This window comes from Engraulis encrasicolus, chromosome 23 (assembly GCF_034702125.1).
Source record: "Engraulis encrasicolus isolate BLACKSEA-1 chromosome 23, IST_EnEncr_1.0, whole genome shotgun sequence".
Taxonomy (NCBI): Eukaryota; Metazoa; Chordata; class Actinopteri; order Clupeiformes; family Engraulidae; genus Engraulis; species Engraulis encrasicolus.
In genome coordinates, this window is record NC_085879.1 from 18,820,164 (window position 1) to 18,833,693 (window position 13,530).

At 42.6% G+C, this 13,530-nt stretch overlaps 1 protein-coding gene across 2 annotated transcripts in view; it reads left to right on the forward strand.

The window, feature by feature from the left end:
• The window catches only part of arhgef6 (Rac/Cdc42 guanine nucleotide exchange factor (GEF) 6), a 55,185-nt gene that overhangs the window by 25,000 nt on the left and 16,655 nt on the right, over window positions 1–13,530 (forward strand). For both annotated transcript variants that reach the window (XM_063189483.1, XM_063189484.1), the window contains exons 8-14: window positions 293–389; window positions 3,445–3,515; window positions 4,468–4,562; window positions 5,019–5,114; window positions 6,949–7,071; window positions 10,989–11,127; window positions 11,613–11,672. In XM_063189483.1, coding sequence (XP_063045553.1) covers window positions 293–389; window positions 3,445–3,515; window positions 4,468–4,562; window positions 5,019–5,114; window positions 6,949–7,071; window positions 10,989–11,127; window positions 11,613–11,672 — 681 coding nt within the window. The remainder of the gene's footprint in view (window positions 1–292; window positions 390–3,444; window positions 3,516–4,467; window positions 4,563–5,018; window positions 5,115–6,948; window positions 7,072–10,988; window positions 11,128–11,612; window positions 11,673–13,530) is intronic.

The window sequence follows — 13,530 nt, forward strand, 5'->3', positions numbered from 1 at the left end:
CGAGGCTCAAGTCTGGCCTGGGTCATGTCCCAACCCAGCCCCCATCTCTCTGTCCCACTGATTTCCTGTCATAATCTCTACTGTCCTGTCATCAATAAAGACACAAAAAGCCAAAAAATATATATTTTGAAAACTGTTACTTTAGCGTTCAGTTCCATGCCTGCCTGATGATGCTGTTATGCTTCATAACGTACTTTATAAGCACATGTACTGTATGCATGCCCTGGAATGCAAAGCGTATTTCAAACTGACAGTAAAAGTCATACATCATATCTTATTGTATCTCATCCAGGTCACCAGACAGGAGGAGGGTGGCTGGTGGGAGGGAAACCTCAATGGCAAGACCGGCTGGTTCCCTAGCAACTACGTACGAGAGGTCAAACCATGTGGTGAGTTTACACGCGCGCACACACACACACACACACACAGAGTAAAGGCCTGCCCTCAGAACAAGTATCATGCCTGCCTTCAAATATCTTAGTTTGGTGATGTTACGTCTTGTTCCATTGAAAACACAATACACATCCACACAAAACTGGGCCCAGAACTCGCTGCAAACTTACACGTATGTGCCTGAGGTCAATCCCTGTGGTGGATGGGGGTGGTGTGTGGGACGGTTGCGTCTAGACTAGACCCAATGTTTAACACTCTACATTTGGTCCGTAGACATTGTGTCATTTCCCCTTTTTTAAAGTCTACCCTTTTACAGACTTTTTCGTGTCCTTGCCTTGTTTCGCCACGCTTAATTGGCAGACAGAGGATGGTAGATTTGATATCTGAGATCAATGACTCAGCAAGGCAGAAAGTGGAGGAAGAAGGTATTTTTATAGTGTTCATTAGGCCTACCATACACCAGTGGCGTCTTTTGGTCATATAAATTAGGGAGGACAAGGAGGTGGTCAGTCGGATAGATGCGGGTAAATGGGGTTAGTAATGGCAGATGTTGTAGGTTAGGTTAGGTTGTAGGCCTACTAACTTAACTGATATGGCATTGTGTTGTCTGGAAAGCTGACTTGTGACATCTATAAAATAATTGCTGTATAATATATAGACCCTACGAATGCCTAGGAATACCCTAGGAGTGACTTGTATAGCCTAGGCCTAAGGGTTTTAAACTCACCTCCTTCCAACATAATCTTATACATAAACCCATTCCATTATCTTATTTTTAAAATCTTATTTATGATCCATAACATGGTACATGGCCTTCGATGTTGTGGTCGCCTATCCGTTTTGCTCTTGACTGTCTGCGTTGAGAGCGACAGCTGTGGAAGGAGGAATAGCTGGCTAGCGTTGTCTATGGAACAGCGTGTGTCTGATTATTGGCTATTTCACTAGTAGGTTCCGAATAAAAAATACGTTGTACAGATTACTTTGTAAATCCGTGCCTAGTATTCCTAATTCCACCCAAATGAAACTACATAACAAGATGTAGGCTAGAGCCAGAGATGTTTTATGAAGAGCTTCATGCTGTCATGTTTCTCGTCTTGAGGAGGGAGAAAAGAACGCCAGTCTAGGGTCAGTGCATTCATGTAGGCTACAGCCAGAAGCATTCTTATTCCCATTTGTAAATAACCCTCTTTTGGGGGAAAAGCACGAAGGAGAAACGCAAAGACAAGCATTGAGACTATTATTTGTGCACGTAGGATATGCTGAAACAAGACTACCTTTTAAAAACGTTGGTGATGGTTCGACCATTTCAATCATGAATACGAATGCGATTTGACTGATATAAACACACTGACCTTTCCATTCGGTTTTCAATCTAAATCCAGGGAGTGATATTGCGCGATTCACAACATGAAAACAGTTGATCTTTCCTTTGTATTTATTAAGGGTTCATAAAACATTCGCCAAACTTTCCACTGTCTGCTGCCGCATTCTTCTCACACGGTAGATTTGTATATCGTTGTCATGACGACCGAGTCCATGCTTGTCGTCTGTCAACCCAACTCGTCATATTCTGATTGGCTTTTGATAAATTCAGCTTCGCTGATAGGCAGATTACTTCCATGGCTCTAGACCCGCCTAAAGGGAGGACAGTCCTCCCTAAGCTCCATTCACTTCAATGTTAAAAAGTAAAGCCCGCGCTACGGCCGGGGTTTCACCATTTATAATGGAAGTCAATGAGGATGGAAGGGAGGCGCTCCTCTAATGTCTATTATGTGAATTAGAAGCGCTAAAGTATATGTTTTTATCGAAAAATTGCTATAAAATACTAACAATTATATAACAAAGATATAATAAATATGTTTTGTTTTCTGTAATTTATACTGGAAGATCTGGCTTTATTATTTTGAGGGAGGATCGTCCTCCCTTTCCTCAATGGCAAATACGCCATTGCAATAAACATAAGGTTAAAATGAGGCCCTAGCAATCTCAAGGATAACATGTACTGTATATGTGTACTCCTTAATCCCTGCAGCCATTAGATTATTAAATAAGATGGCTGTAGAGCACAACAATGAGGACTGGTTCTACTAAGGGTTGTTTATCACTGATGGACAGGTTTGGTTGAATGTGTGGGTGTATACTGGATGTATGTCTTACCTTTTTCCTATTTATTGTGTTCTTATTTCTTAACTTTTTATCTATGCTACGTATTGTTTCTTGATTGGAGACTAGGAGACTAGGACTGACTAACTAAATACCCCATTGATGGGACAAATGAGGTTTTCTGAATCTGCATTTGCTAGAATTGCATTTGCATTGATATCTTCTCTCCTCTTGACTTAAGTGTCAGTAAAGCACTGAACGTTTTAGAGTGAGTGAGAGGAGCTGTAGGACTTCATCTCACAAAAGGCACAGTGATTTGATTGAGCAGAAAATTACTTCTATTGGCCCGTCTAAAAGCTCTGAGTAAAGCTGTGACTGTTTTTGAGTGAGTGAGAGGAGATGATCGTGGGGACGGCACTACGCTGTACTGCATGGGCCAGGCCAGGGGTGACTTTCTCAAAACCAAAGTTGCTTACTACATTAGCTACTTTGTTGTTTTCAATGCATTTTTCCATTGGCAACTACCGAAGTTGCTAACAGGCTAGCAACTTCTCTTTTGAGAAACTCACCCCAGTCTAGTCCAGTCCAGCTGAGTCCTCCCACTGTCTGGGCCCAGTGCGTTAGGCTGAAGTGCTCCTCTCTCTGGCAGCACAATGGCCCTATTGACTAGACACACTACTCATTTACTCCTCTGCATTTGTATTTTCTCTCTCTCTCTCGCTCTCGCTCTCTCTCTCTCTCTCTCTCTCTCTCTCTCTCTCTCTCTCTCCTCTTTGTCCCTCTACTCTCTCTTTTTTGTCTTTCTACTCACTCGTGCTCTCTCTCACACACTCTCTCTCGCTCGCTCCTTACTCTATTCTTCTAATTCCCCCCTTCTCTCTCTCGCTCCTCTCTCCGTCTCTTCTCTCCCCTCTCTCTTGTCTGCTGCCCCCCCCCTCCCTCTCCTAGACAAACCAGTGTCCCCCAAGGCCATCAAGGGATTTGATGTGCCCCAGCTGACCAAGAACTACTACAATGTGGTGAGTCTCGTTAGAATATGAAGTGACTTCAGTGAACAAGTTGCGCCGGAATGGACAAGTACAGGTGAAGGAGTACTTAAATCCTCCACCTGGCTTCACATAATCAGAAAACTAGGTCCATGACTAGGTCATGACTAGGTCCATGTCAGAAATGTTGACTCATTTACTGTGCAATTCAATTCATAAGCCCTGTGTTGCATTGCTTTGCTGTAAACAGTTCACCATACATCACAAAGTTCCAACAAAATGCACAGTGCACCTGGAAAGTCCACCTGCGAATCTCTCATTTTGACACAGCACTTCACAGCACTCAAGGCGCGTGCAGGCTAGGGATGCAAATGATTAATCGATTAATCGGCTTTAATTGGTCAATGCATTAATCGATTAAAAAAACATTCATCGCAATTAATTGACAATTCAACTGACAAGAGACCCAGGTGAAATGGGCAAGTGAAGAGGGGTGTGAATAGTGGGAATATTTAAATCACCTTTGAATTAAATAATTCAATTTTTAATTAAAATTTTTGGATTTAGTAGTTTTTTTTCCAGAGAAACATTGAGATTTCGGGGGGAAAACACTGCTTATCTATTAATCGTAAGTCGGTCGATAAGACTATCAATTAATGATTAATGAATTAATCGATAATTTGCATCCCTAGTGCAGGCCGACAGAGTACCATGCCGGCGCCCGTTCCCACACCTTATCTCCCAAAAGCATTTTTGCTCATTAAAGTATAATTTACCTGACATATTTGTCTCACCTTTGTAAAGGCACTGCTATTATTATGAGCGCAACTCCAATGGCCGAGTCATTCTCTAATTTTTGGGCCTGCTAATTCGGGCTGAATATTCTTATTCATTTCCTTTCCAAATAGTAGTCATTTGTCTGTGTAGTTCATAAGTTTTTGCTTTTGTGTAATTAGTTGGCTGTCTGTGTGTGTATTATCCCCAGGTGGTACAGGATATTGTGGAGCACGAGAGGGAGTTTGTGAAGGAGCTGCAGACGGTGCTGGGCTGCTACCTGAGGCCCCTGCAGGCCAGCGACAAGTGAGGAATACACCACATTACATTACATCGCATTACATATCATTATACTACTGCATCATACAATATTGTATTACATTTAGCAGACATTTGTACCCAAATACTACCACTAAATAAACCTAGGGGTGGGGTGTTGTGGCTCAGCATTCTGGGACAACATACTATATGCGGGCGACCTGGAATCAAGTCTGACCTGGGTCATTTCCCGACCCTACCTCATCTCTCTCTCTTCCACTTGCCCCTGTCATCTCTTCACTATCCTGTCTACTTGAAAGGCATTACACCCCCCCAAGTAAATTATGCTGCGTTGCACCCTGAGGCCCCTGCAGGCCAACAACAAGTGATATGAGGATTATACTACACATGTACTGTATATTATTTTGTGCACATGCTATGGTTATGTCCTCTGCCAAATGTAATGTAATTTAATTTTTGTGTTTCCTCTCTTCTCCTGTCCAGGCTGTCCAGTGCAGACAGCGCGACTCTCGTGGGGAATCTGGAGGACGTCCTGAGCTTCCAGCAAGGACTCTGCGTCGCTCTGGAGGAGTGCACCAAGTACGCATCACTCTCTAGATTTTACTTTAAAGGGGTACTGTGTAGTATGATGGTGGCCAGAGTAGGTATTGAAACTGTGCTGCTTATTGCCAAATATGATCTTTCATGAATGTTTACTTGCAACAAAAAATGTCTATTTTTGGGAATTCAAAACGGCGGACATGGAGAAGAGCAATTTTCCCAGTCATAATGAATACTAAGTATTCATGACAGAGGTAGCATTTGTGAATGGACAGCATGAGTTCTGAAAAGAAACTCTTACACAGTGCACATTTGAAGAATTTTTAGCAACTTACATGGCTGCCATTCGATTTCCCTTTGGCAACCTAAGGGGTCACTAAGTGGTTAGCAGCAACACTTTCGAGAAACAGATCACTGTCGAAAATGCACACCAGTTAGCAGGCATTCTTATTCATTACATGTACATTACGTCCCACTTATCCTCTGCAGTGAGTAGCACATTTGTTCAAGCTGGTGCCCTCTGATTTTTATAGATGCATAAATGGGCTAATGTTATTGATGACTGGCTATCATTCTGTTATATCTAGGATTTTTTTTCCCCCGCAAATTTGTTCAAGGCAAAGCTCATGCGGATAATATGTATCCGGAGTGACTTTAATGGACATGTGTGCATACATGGACAGTCCCCTGCAGCAATATTTAGTCACTCTGGCTGGTTGTGTGAAGGTCACCTCAGCCATGGATGAGGGAGAACTGGCTTTCCCCCCCACCTCCCCTCCCTCCTGTTCTATTGCAGGGGTTTTGCCCACTTCATTCAGCCTTTTCATTCACTCGGTTGCTGGGACACAATGAACTGAGTCCTGAAATTAACTCCCAATATTTGTTTTAGGCTTCGTAGATCTTCCTCCCTACTGACTGTGACTGCATTTGCAGTCCGATCTCTTGGTCAGACTAGCAGATATTCAGGACAAATATTAATGTTGGTGTATTTCAGGCTTTCCTCCCTGCTTTTAACACCAATGTGTACAGGCTGCAACGCTTTCAGTAGGTCAGCCAGTCCTTCACATCATTTTTTAGTCCATTTTGGCCTATTCCTCCAGATAGAAACACACTAGCTAAGGTACAGTATGTGCCTGGGGTTTCTCAAATGACCGGCATGCTTCAGGGCCCTGCGTAATGTGTTTTTCTATTGGGTTACACTCAGGACTTTGACTCTCGCTATTCCATATCCCTCTTTGCTTCAGATTATCATCTCGCCGCAGAAAGACCTCCAGATATTTTTCATCCATTACAGTTTATTTACATGGTTTAAATGGGGGGGTCCATTGGACCTGGTTATCCATAGGGCACATAATTTGGTACTAGACCTCTGTTAACTATGTAATTCTCTTCCTCCCTTTCTGTGTCCTCCTCCTCATCATCCCTGCTCTCCTCCAACCCCTCCTCCTCCCTCTGTCTACCCTTCTTCCTCCTCTCTGTCTGTCTTCCTTCTTCTGTCCCTACCCCTCCTCCTATTTGCTCTCCTCATCACCCTATTCCCCCTCATATCTCTCCTCTGCTCTCCTCCTCTCCCTCTCCTCCTCCTATCCTCTCCTCCTCTGCTATCCTCTCCTCCTATCCTTCTACTCCTCCTCCCCCTCTCCTTCTCTCTTCCCCCTCTCCTTACCTCCTCCTCATTCTCTGCCTCTCTCCCTCTCCTCCTCCTCCCCATTCTCTGTCTCTCTCCCTCTCTTCCTCCTCCCCATTCTCTGCCTCTCTCCCTCTCCTCCTGCCCATTCTCTCCCTCTCCTCCTCATTTCCCCCCTCTCCTCCTCATTCTCTCCCTCTCCTCCTCATTCTCTCCCTCTCCCCCTCTCCTCCTCTCCTCCTCCAGGATGCCAGAGGGTCAGCAGCGGTTGGCTGGCTGCTACCTGAACCTGATGTGTCAGCTCCGCACGCTCTACCTGTCCTACTGCTCCAGCCACCCCGCCGCCGTCACCGTGCTCACTGATCACAGGTCAGTACCACATCTATAGTGTGTTCTGTCTGTCTGCATATGTCTGCCCTGTTCACTGATCGCAGGTCAGTGCCACAGCTACAATTATTGTGTTCTTTATATCTGTACTGTACATGTTCACCATACTAACCAAAAGCGGATGTTTACATAATGTTTTTATTCCAAGTTAATAATTCCCAATTAAATAGCACAGAGTTAAAGTATTCTCTGTTGAGTTTACATGAAGCACTTTCATTTAATTACAAATTAAACATCCTGGGTTCAGAGAGCATTTTGATTAGATTTGAGGATGCATTCGTGGGGTCAGAGCCATCTGCACTGGATCTCTGTTGGTGCCTCTTTGTTTTTAAAGCAGAATTAACGTATTCATGATATTAAAGAATTGTCAGAAGAGTAGAGTCAGAATTGTCAACGAAGTAAACCACATGCGTAATTCAGAATAAACTTTAAACTTTGTGCAGTGTTTACATGATGTTTTCGAGGTGGAAAGTTTCATTATGAAATTCAGTTAATTCACAATTGACTGTCTCATATAAACAAGACCTGTTGTCCTCCCACTCCTACATCTGATGACACGTCAGTCCTCGTCCTGTACATCCACTACATTGGATTTTTCTTGATTAATCAGGATTTTTTTTACCCTGTCACCATAGAACACTGACAAATATGCACTATGTTCTGTATACTTTTTTGTTTTTTGTTTATAAACATTACGCCCCATAATTTGGATAGAAATCGATCACTCAATTCTCTCTAGAGCTTATTGTGTACACAGTATCATTGTTTCAAAGTGGCAGTGCATTTCTGTCCAGCAGAGGTCAGGGTTTCTTTACTTGTCTTCACTAGTGTGTGTGTGTGTGTGTGTGTGTGTGTGTGTGTGTGTGTGTGTGTGTGTGTGTGTGTGTGTGTCTGTGTGTCTGTGTGTCTGTGTGTGTGCGTGTGTGTGTGTGTGTGTGTGTGTGTGTGTGTGTGTGTGTGTGTGCACAGTGTATATACTCCTTTCCTCTGACAGTGTCATTGGAACCGCAGTAGTAGCAACAGCCTCTTCAAGCTTAGACCACGCACACAAACACAAGGGGAGCTATTGTCCCACATGTCCCCCAGCATCTCAGAGCATCCACAATGCAGCCACAAGGTGGAAACCAAGCCTTGTCTCAGACCGTCAATGTGCTCTACTGTAATGTAGCAGTGTTGTAGTGCAGTGTGCTGTGCTGTGTGTGGCTCCCCTCCACTCACAGTCCCACTCCTCATCTAGAGTCTGGGAGAAGGGCAATCAACTCTGCTGCCAAGCCCACACCACCCTCAACGCCTCTCTGGTGAAGAGCAGACATTTTGGAGCCACACTACTCAGCTTTTTACCATCCATCCCTTCACTCAAAAACACGCATACTTGTACATACACACATGCACACGCTCTCCCACATAGACGGTACGCTAACACTCATTCGCACACGCACGCACGCACGCACGCGCACGCACACGCACACACACTTTCTCTGTCTCTCTCACGCGCGAGCGCATACACATACACATACACATACACATACACATACACATACACATACACATACACATACACATACACATACACATACACATACACATACACATACACATACACACACACACACACACACACACACACACACACACACGCATACACATACACATACACATACACATACACATACACATACACATACACATACACATACACACACACACACACACACACACATTCTGCCTCGTACAGAGGCCCACTTATTTTCCTGTAAATCCCCTTGGCACTCCCCATGCGCGCGCCATCCCCCTCATACGCATGCCATTGCCTCAGTAGCGGTTGCTGTGGGACTCGGTGCCACGCGTCCTCTATGGGGTCTTTGTGGGGAACACACACACACACACACGCATGCACACACACACACGCACACACACAAATGCATGCATAAATACACACTCACACGTACTTGTATGCGCTCACACACACACACTCCAGTCCCACCCCTGCCGCTGCTTGAGAGTCAGGGCTGAAAGATCTCCAATGGTGCTTGAAGTCAGTCAGGCGTGGGATAGCGGGCTGCATTATGCATCGGCTAGTAGACCTAATGATTTTGTGTTTACCTGAAATGACATTGAAGCACTGAATCACTAATGACAAGGTGGGAGCAAAACGATACAATGGAAGACGCACGAGCACATTAAAGTGCAGGTGTTCAAACACGCACATCCATAAGCAAACAAACACACACATCCATAAGCAAGCAAGCACACACATTCTGTATACAAGCACACAAACGTGAGAGAGATTATTGTCAATGTCTTATTTAAATGTTTTTAGTTAAACTGCACATTGGAGACTGGTCAAACGCAATTTCGAACTTCTGTGCTAATAAAGTACTCTTGACTTGACTTTTGACTTGACTTGACTTGACTTGAACGCAGCTCATCCACAAGCACAAATACAACCACTCCAACACGCATATTGTTCACAAGTGCACAAGCATACACAAGCGCACAAACAACACATTACCAGCTCAACCACACAAAACACACTCAGTACATGTGCACACAAACACAGGAAGTAGTTGCTATGTTAGTCATCTTCAGCTTTAGACCACAAGTATAGATATCCTGCTCAAGACGATGCATTTGAGTGATTTGTTTTTTTATGCACGCTCATCTACACCTCCCACTCTTCAACCTTTTCTCTTTTTCATTTCTATAGCACTGCACAGTCTTGTAGTCTATCACTTTTAATAGATTTTTTTGCGCAGTGCAGTTTCGCTCATGAGTTCACTTCATTCTCACAGTGTTAACTCATGCAGGGTGACTTGACGGGATTCGGTTGTGGAGTTGCACGCTAATACTTTTACTTTTACGGATTACTTTCATTTTTAGTTTTTTTTTCCTCCTCTAATCAGCTGTGAAAACCAAACAGTCAAGTTTACTATGAAGTAGAACAGTATTTCTTAGGTGTCCTGTCTTCACACTGTCAACCAGTAATTGCCTTTCAAAAATGATGCTCTACTCTAAAAAGGATTTCACATTTCTTTTGAAAATGCTGTATTAAACAGTCTGTTTTACAGTAGTGTTTCTCAACAAGGGGGTGTTAAGAGCAAGAAGACTGAGGGGTGTACAAGTAGGGGGTGTTGGGAAGGCCTATTCAAAGTGAATTGAAAGTCTCTCACCATTCTAGAAAGCTGTATAATAATCATACAGCATAATCTATTACCTGTCTTATATGTGTCTTGAAATGGCCATGTGGGCATTATGTGTATTTATTCATGTAACCTATTAGACACCTTAACCCCCTTCCCACCCCAAGGATCAATAAAATTACTCTACTACACTCTAATCAATAATAGCATACAGAAAATTATTATAATTATTATTTTTAGGCAGTGCTGTTTTCATTATCTTAAACATCATGCAGTTTTGTAGAGGATATTGACATCTTTGTGATCAGGTCAGGGGGCTGTTGGCATGCTAATGATGACATTTCTTCACTGCCTTACAGTGAGATGCGCTGATGCAGCTCTTTGTGTGAAGTCTCTCACAGACTTTGAAGATGTCTGTGTAAATTTCACAGTGCATGTACCTAACTGTTGTTATTCTATGTATTACTACATGTCGAATACATAGGCTGCTTAATAGTTCCAATACCACCACGTTGATGAAGGCAGCAGCCGAAACGTTTTACTCCTATGTAAAACATAAATAAGAATTAGAAAGAAAAAAACGTTTTTTGAGTGTGATCCACCTCTTCATTCTATATACATGCTTCACAAACTGTATACACGATCGGTTACAGTCCATTTCTGCCAGTGTCAAAATCCTTGTATGTGTTGTTACACTTGGCCAATAAAACCGATTCTTGCTCTGATTCTAAATTCTGCTTCTGAATTCTATGTTGCCAGTGAGGAGCTGGACAAGTTCATGGAGAGCCAGGGGGCCAGCAGCCCAGGCATCCTGACCCTCACCACCAGCCTCAGCAAGCCCTTCATGAGGCTGGACAAGTACCCCACCCTGCTGCAGGAGCTGGAGAGACACGTGGAGGTACGCATTTAAAAAAATAAGAACCGGGAGCGAGGGGGCGTGTGTGCCAAGTCCCAAACGTATGGGCTTTCATGCGCTCCTGTTATCTCTTGATGGCCCGATCAGCAATAACAGAAAAATTGTTATCAATTGATTAATTCATTCATTTTTTTCCAATTAATAAATATCATTTTTAATTGTGTTTTTTAAGTCAGAAACTCGACTTGAAATAAAAAGGCTAATACAATTAGTATGTATCATACGACTGCCAAGACATGAGAACATTTTGAAAAAATGGTGAAAACCTGAATTCTCATTGGACTTCAAAGGTAATGGACAATGGATTTGTTCTCATTACTGTTTACTGACTTTGCTTGTCACGGTTAACTGGTAGTGATTTTATTGACTGTCACTCTGAATTGATTGTGGTTTCATGAAAGTCACTATTAATTGATGAATTGATTGTGGGTTTCATTGCATTCTTTTCATTGCATTCTTTTCTGAAGGAAGCCCATCCTGACTACTGTGACATCCTGAAAGCAAATGCTGCCTTCAAGAACCTCGTGGTGAGTAATGCTACACATCGCCCATCTCTGATTGATGATGAATGCAGACTTTTGCAAGGATTCCATTTCGATTCAATTCCACTTTTAGGATTACAATTTGATTCCATTGCATGCAGCGTTATGAAGGGTTAGTTTTGTCATGAAGGGAGGATCTCCACAAGCTTCTTAAAGGTTGAGAGGGATTACCCATCCTCCGCAGGGTATTCCCTCAGATGAGCAAAAAGGTACTCGTTTACCTTTGTTAAAAGCCCACACATTGGATGAATAACCCTCCATGAAGTTCACCTGTCAGCATTTCTCATACAGTACAGTAAAAGGATAGTGTAGTGGTTGACATTTTCCAAAGGGGGTTAGTTTTGTTTTACTGACACTAGGAGCAGACTTCTGACCAAAGGCCTTCGTCATCTGATGCCCCTACCAGCTCAGGGCTCTTTCATGTGAGGTGGAAAGAGTGTGTGTGCGTGCACTGTCGCGCAGTCTTCTCTTCTTGGGAAATGCACGCACAAGCACGCACGTGCACGCACACACACACACACACGCACGCCGCACACAGACACGTATACACACAATGTAAAGCGAGGCACATTTCTTTGTATAGCGCATTTTATACATAGAGGCAATTCAATGTGCTTCACAAAAATTAAAACCATGAAATGGACGAAAGAAAACGTAAAAAAATAAGAACCCGCAAATATTAACACAAGACATTAAATATTTGGAATCAAAGTAAATTAAATACAGTTAAGTAAGAATTATTATCAAAGAAGAATTAAAGCTTGAAGATCAGAGAGTAAATATTACAGAATACACACACACACACACACACACACACACACAGACATTCTTGAAAAATTGTTGGAATGTTGTGTCAGACATGAGATGACGTGAATCATTTGATTGAACGTAGTTTATGAGTGTCGAGTAGGTTTTTCTTTTCTACACTTTTTTTTCACTCAAGTAGTAAGTGCCTTTCTTTTGTTACCGAACCGCATCTGCCTGGGTGTAACGATTTCCTTTTAAAGAGGGGAACCACCTTATATTTTAACACCTGTGGGACATCCCAGCAGCAAAGTCGGATGTCTAACGCATTTCATTTCAATGAAACAAAACAGACATCCCCTAAAATGGCTATTCTATAGAAAGACAATATCTAAAACTGCATTATTCAGGAGTTCAATGAGATTTTTTTAACCTGCTTACTCTCATCTGTCTGATCATACTGTAATACCAAATTTCAGTCATCTAAATTCTATTTTTAAATTCCTGCCACCAAATTCTGCTGCAACATTTTTTTTTAATTTGTACTACAATATTGCAATGCCTTGCAGATTCAAAGGGTTAAAGTCATTTCATTGTAATGTTGTCATGTCTTTGTTGTGTCTGAGAAATCCCGCACACTGTCCATTACAACAACAACCTTTAAATGCAGCGCTTCGGTCATCTGACCTTCAGGTAGCTGAAACGTTTTATTCAAGTTTATTGGTGGAATGGACAGTGTATGTGATTTCTTTACACTTGAATGATTCTGTTCTGGTTGTCATGTGTGGTTGTTAGTGTTGTATTAACGTTTGTTGGTGGAATGGACAGTGTGTGGTATGTCTTTCACTTGAACTGCACTGGGTTAATATAGACGCGCCTGTCCAACAACAGAAGTGTGCAAAAGTGTCATTTTGAACTGTCTCCCAACAGACTAGGGGTGCAAATTATCGATTAATTCATTATCATTAGTTGATAGCCTTATCGATCGACTTCACATAGCCATTTCACCTGGGTCTCTTGTCAGTTGAATTGTCGATTAATTGCGATTAATGTTTTTTAATCGATTAACGCATTGGTCGATTAAAGTCGATTAATCGAT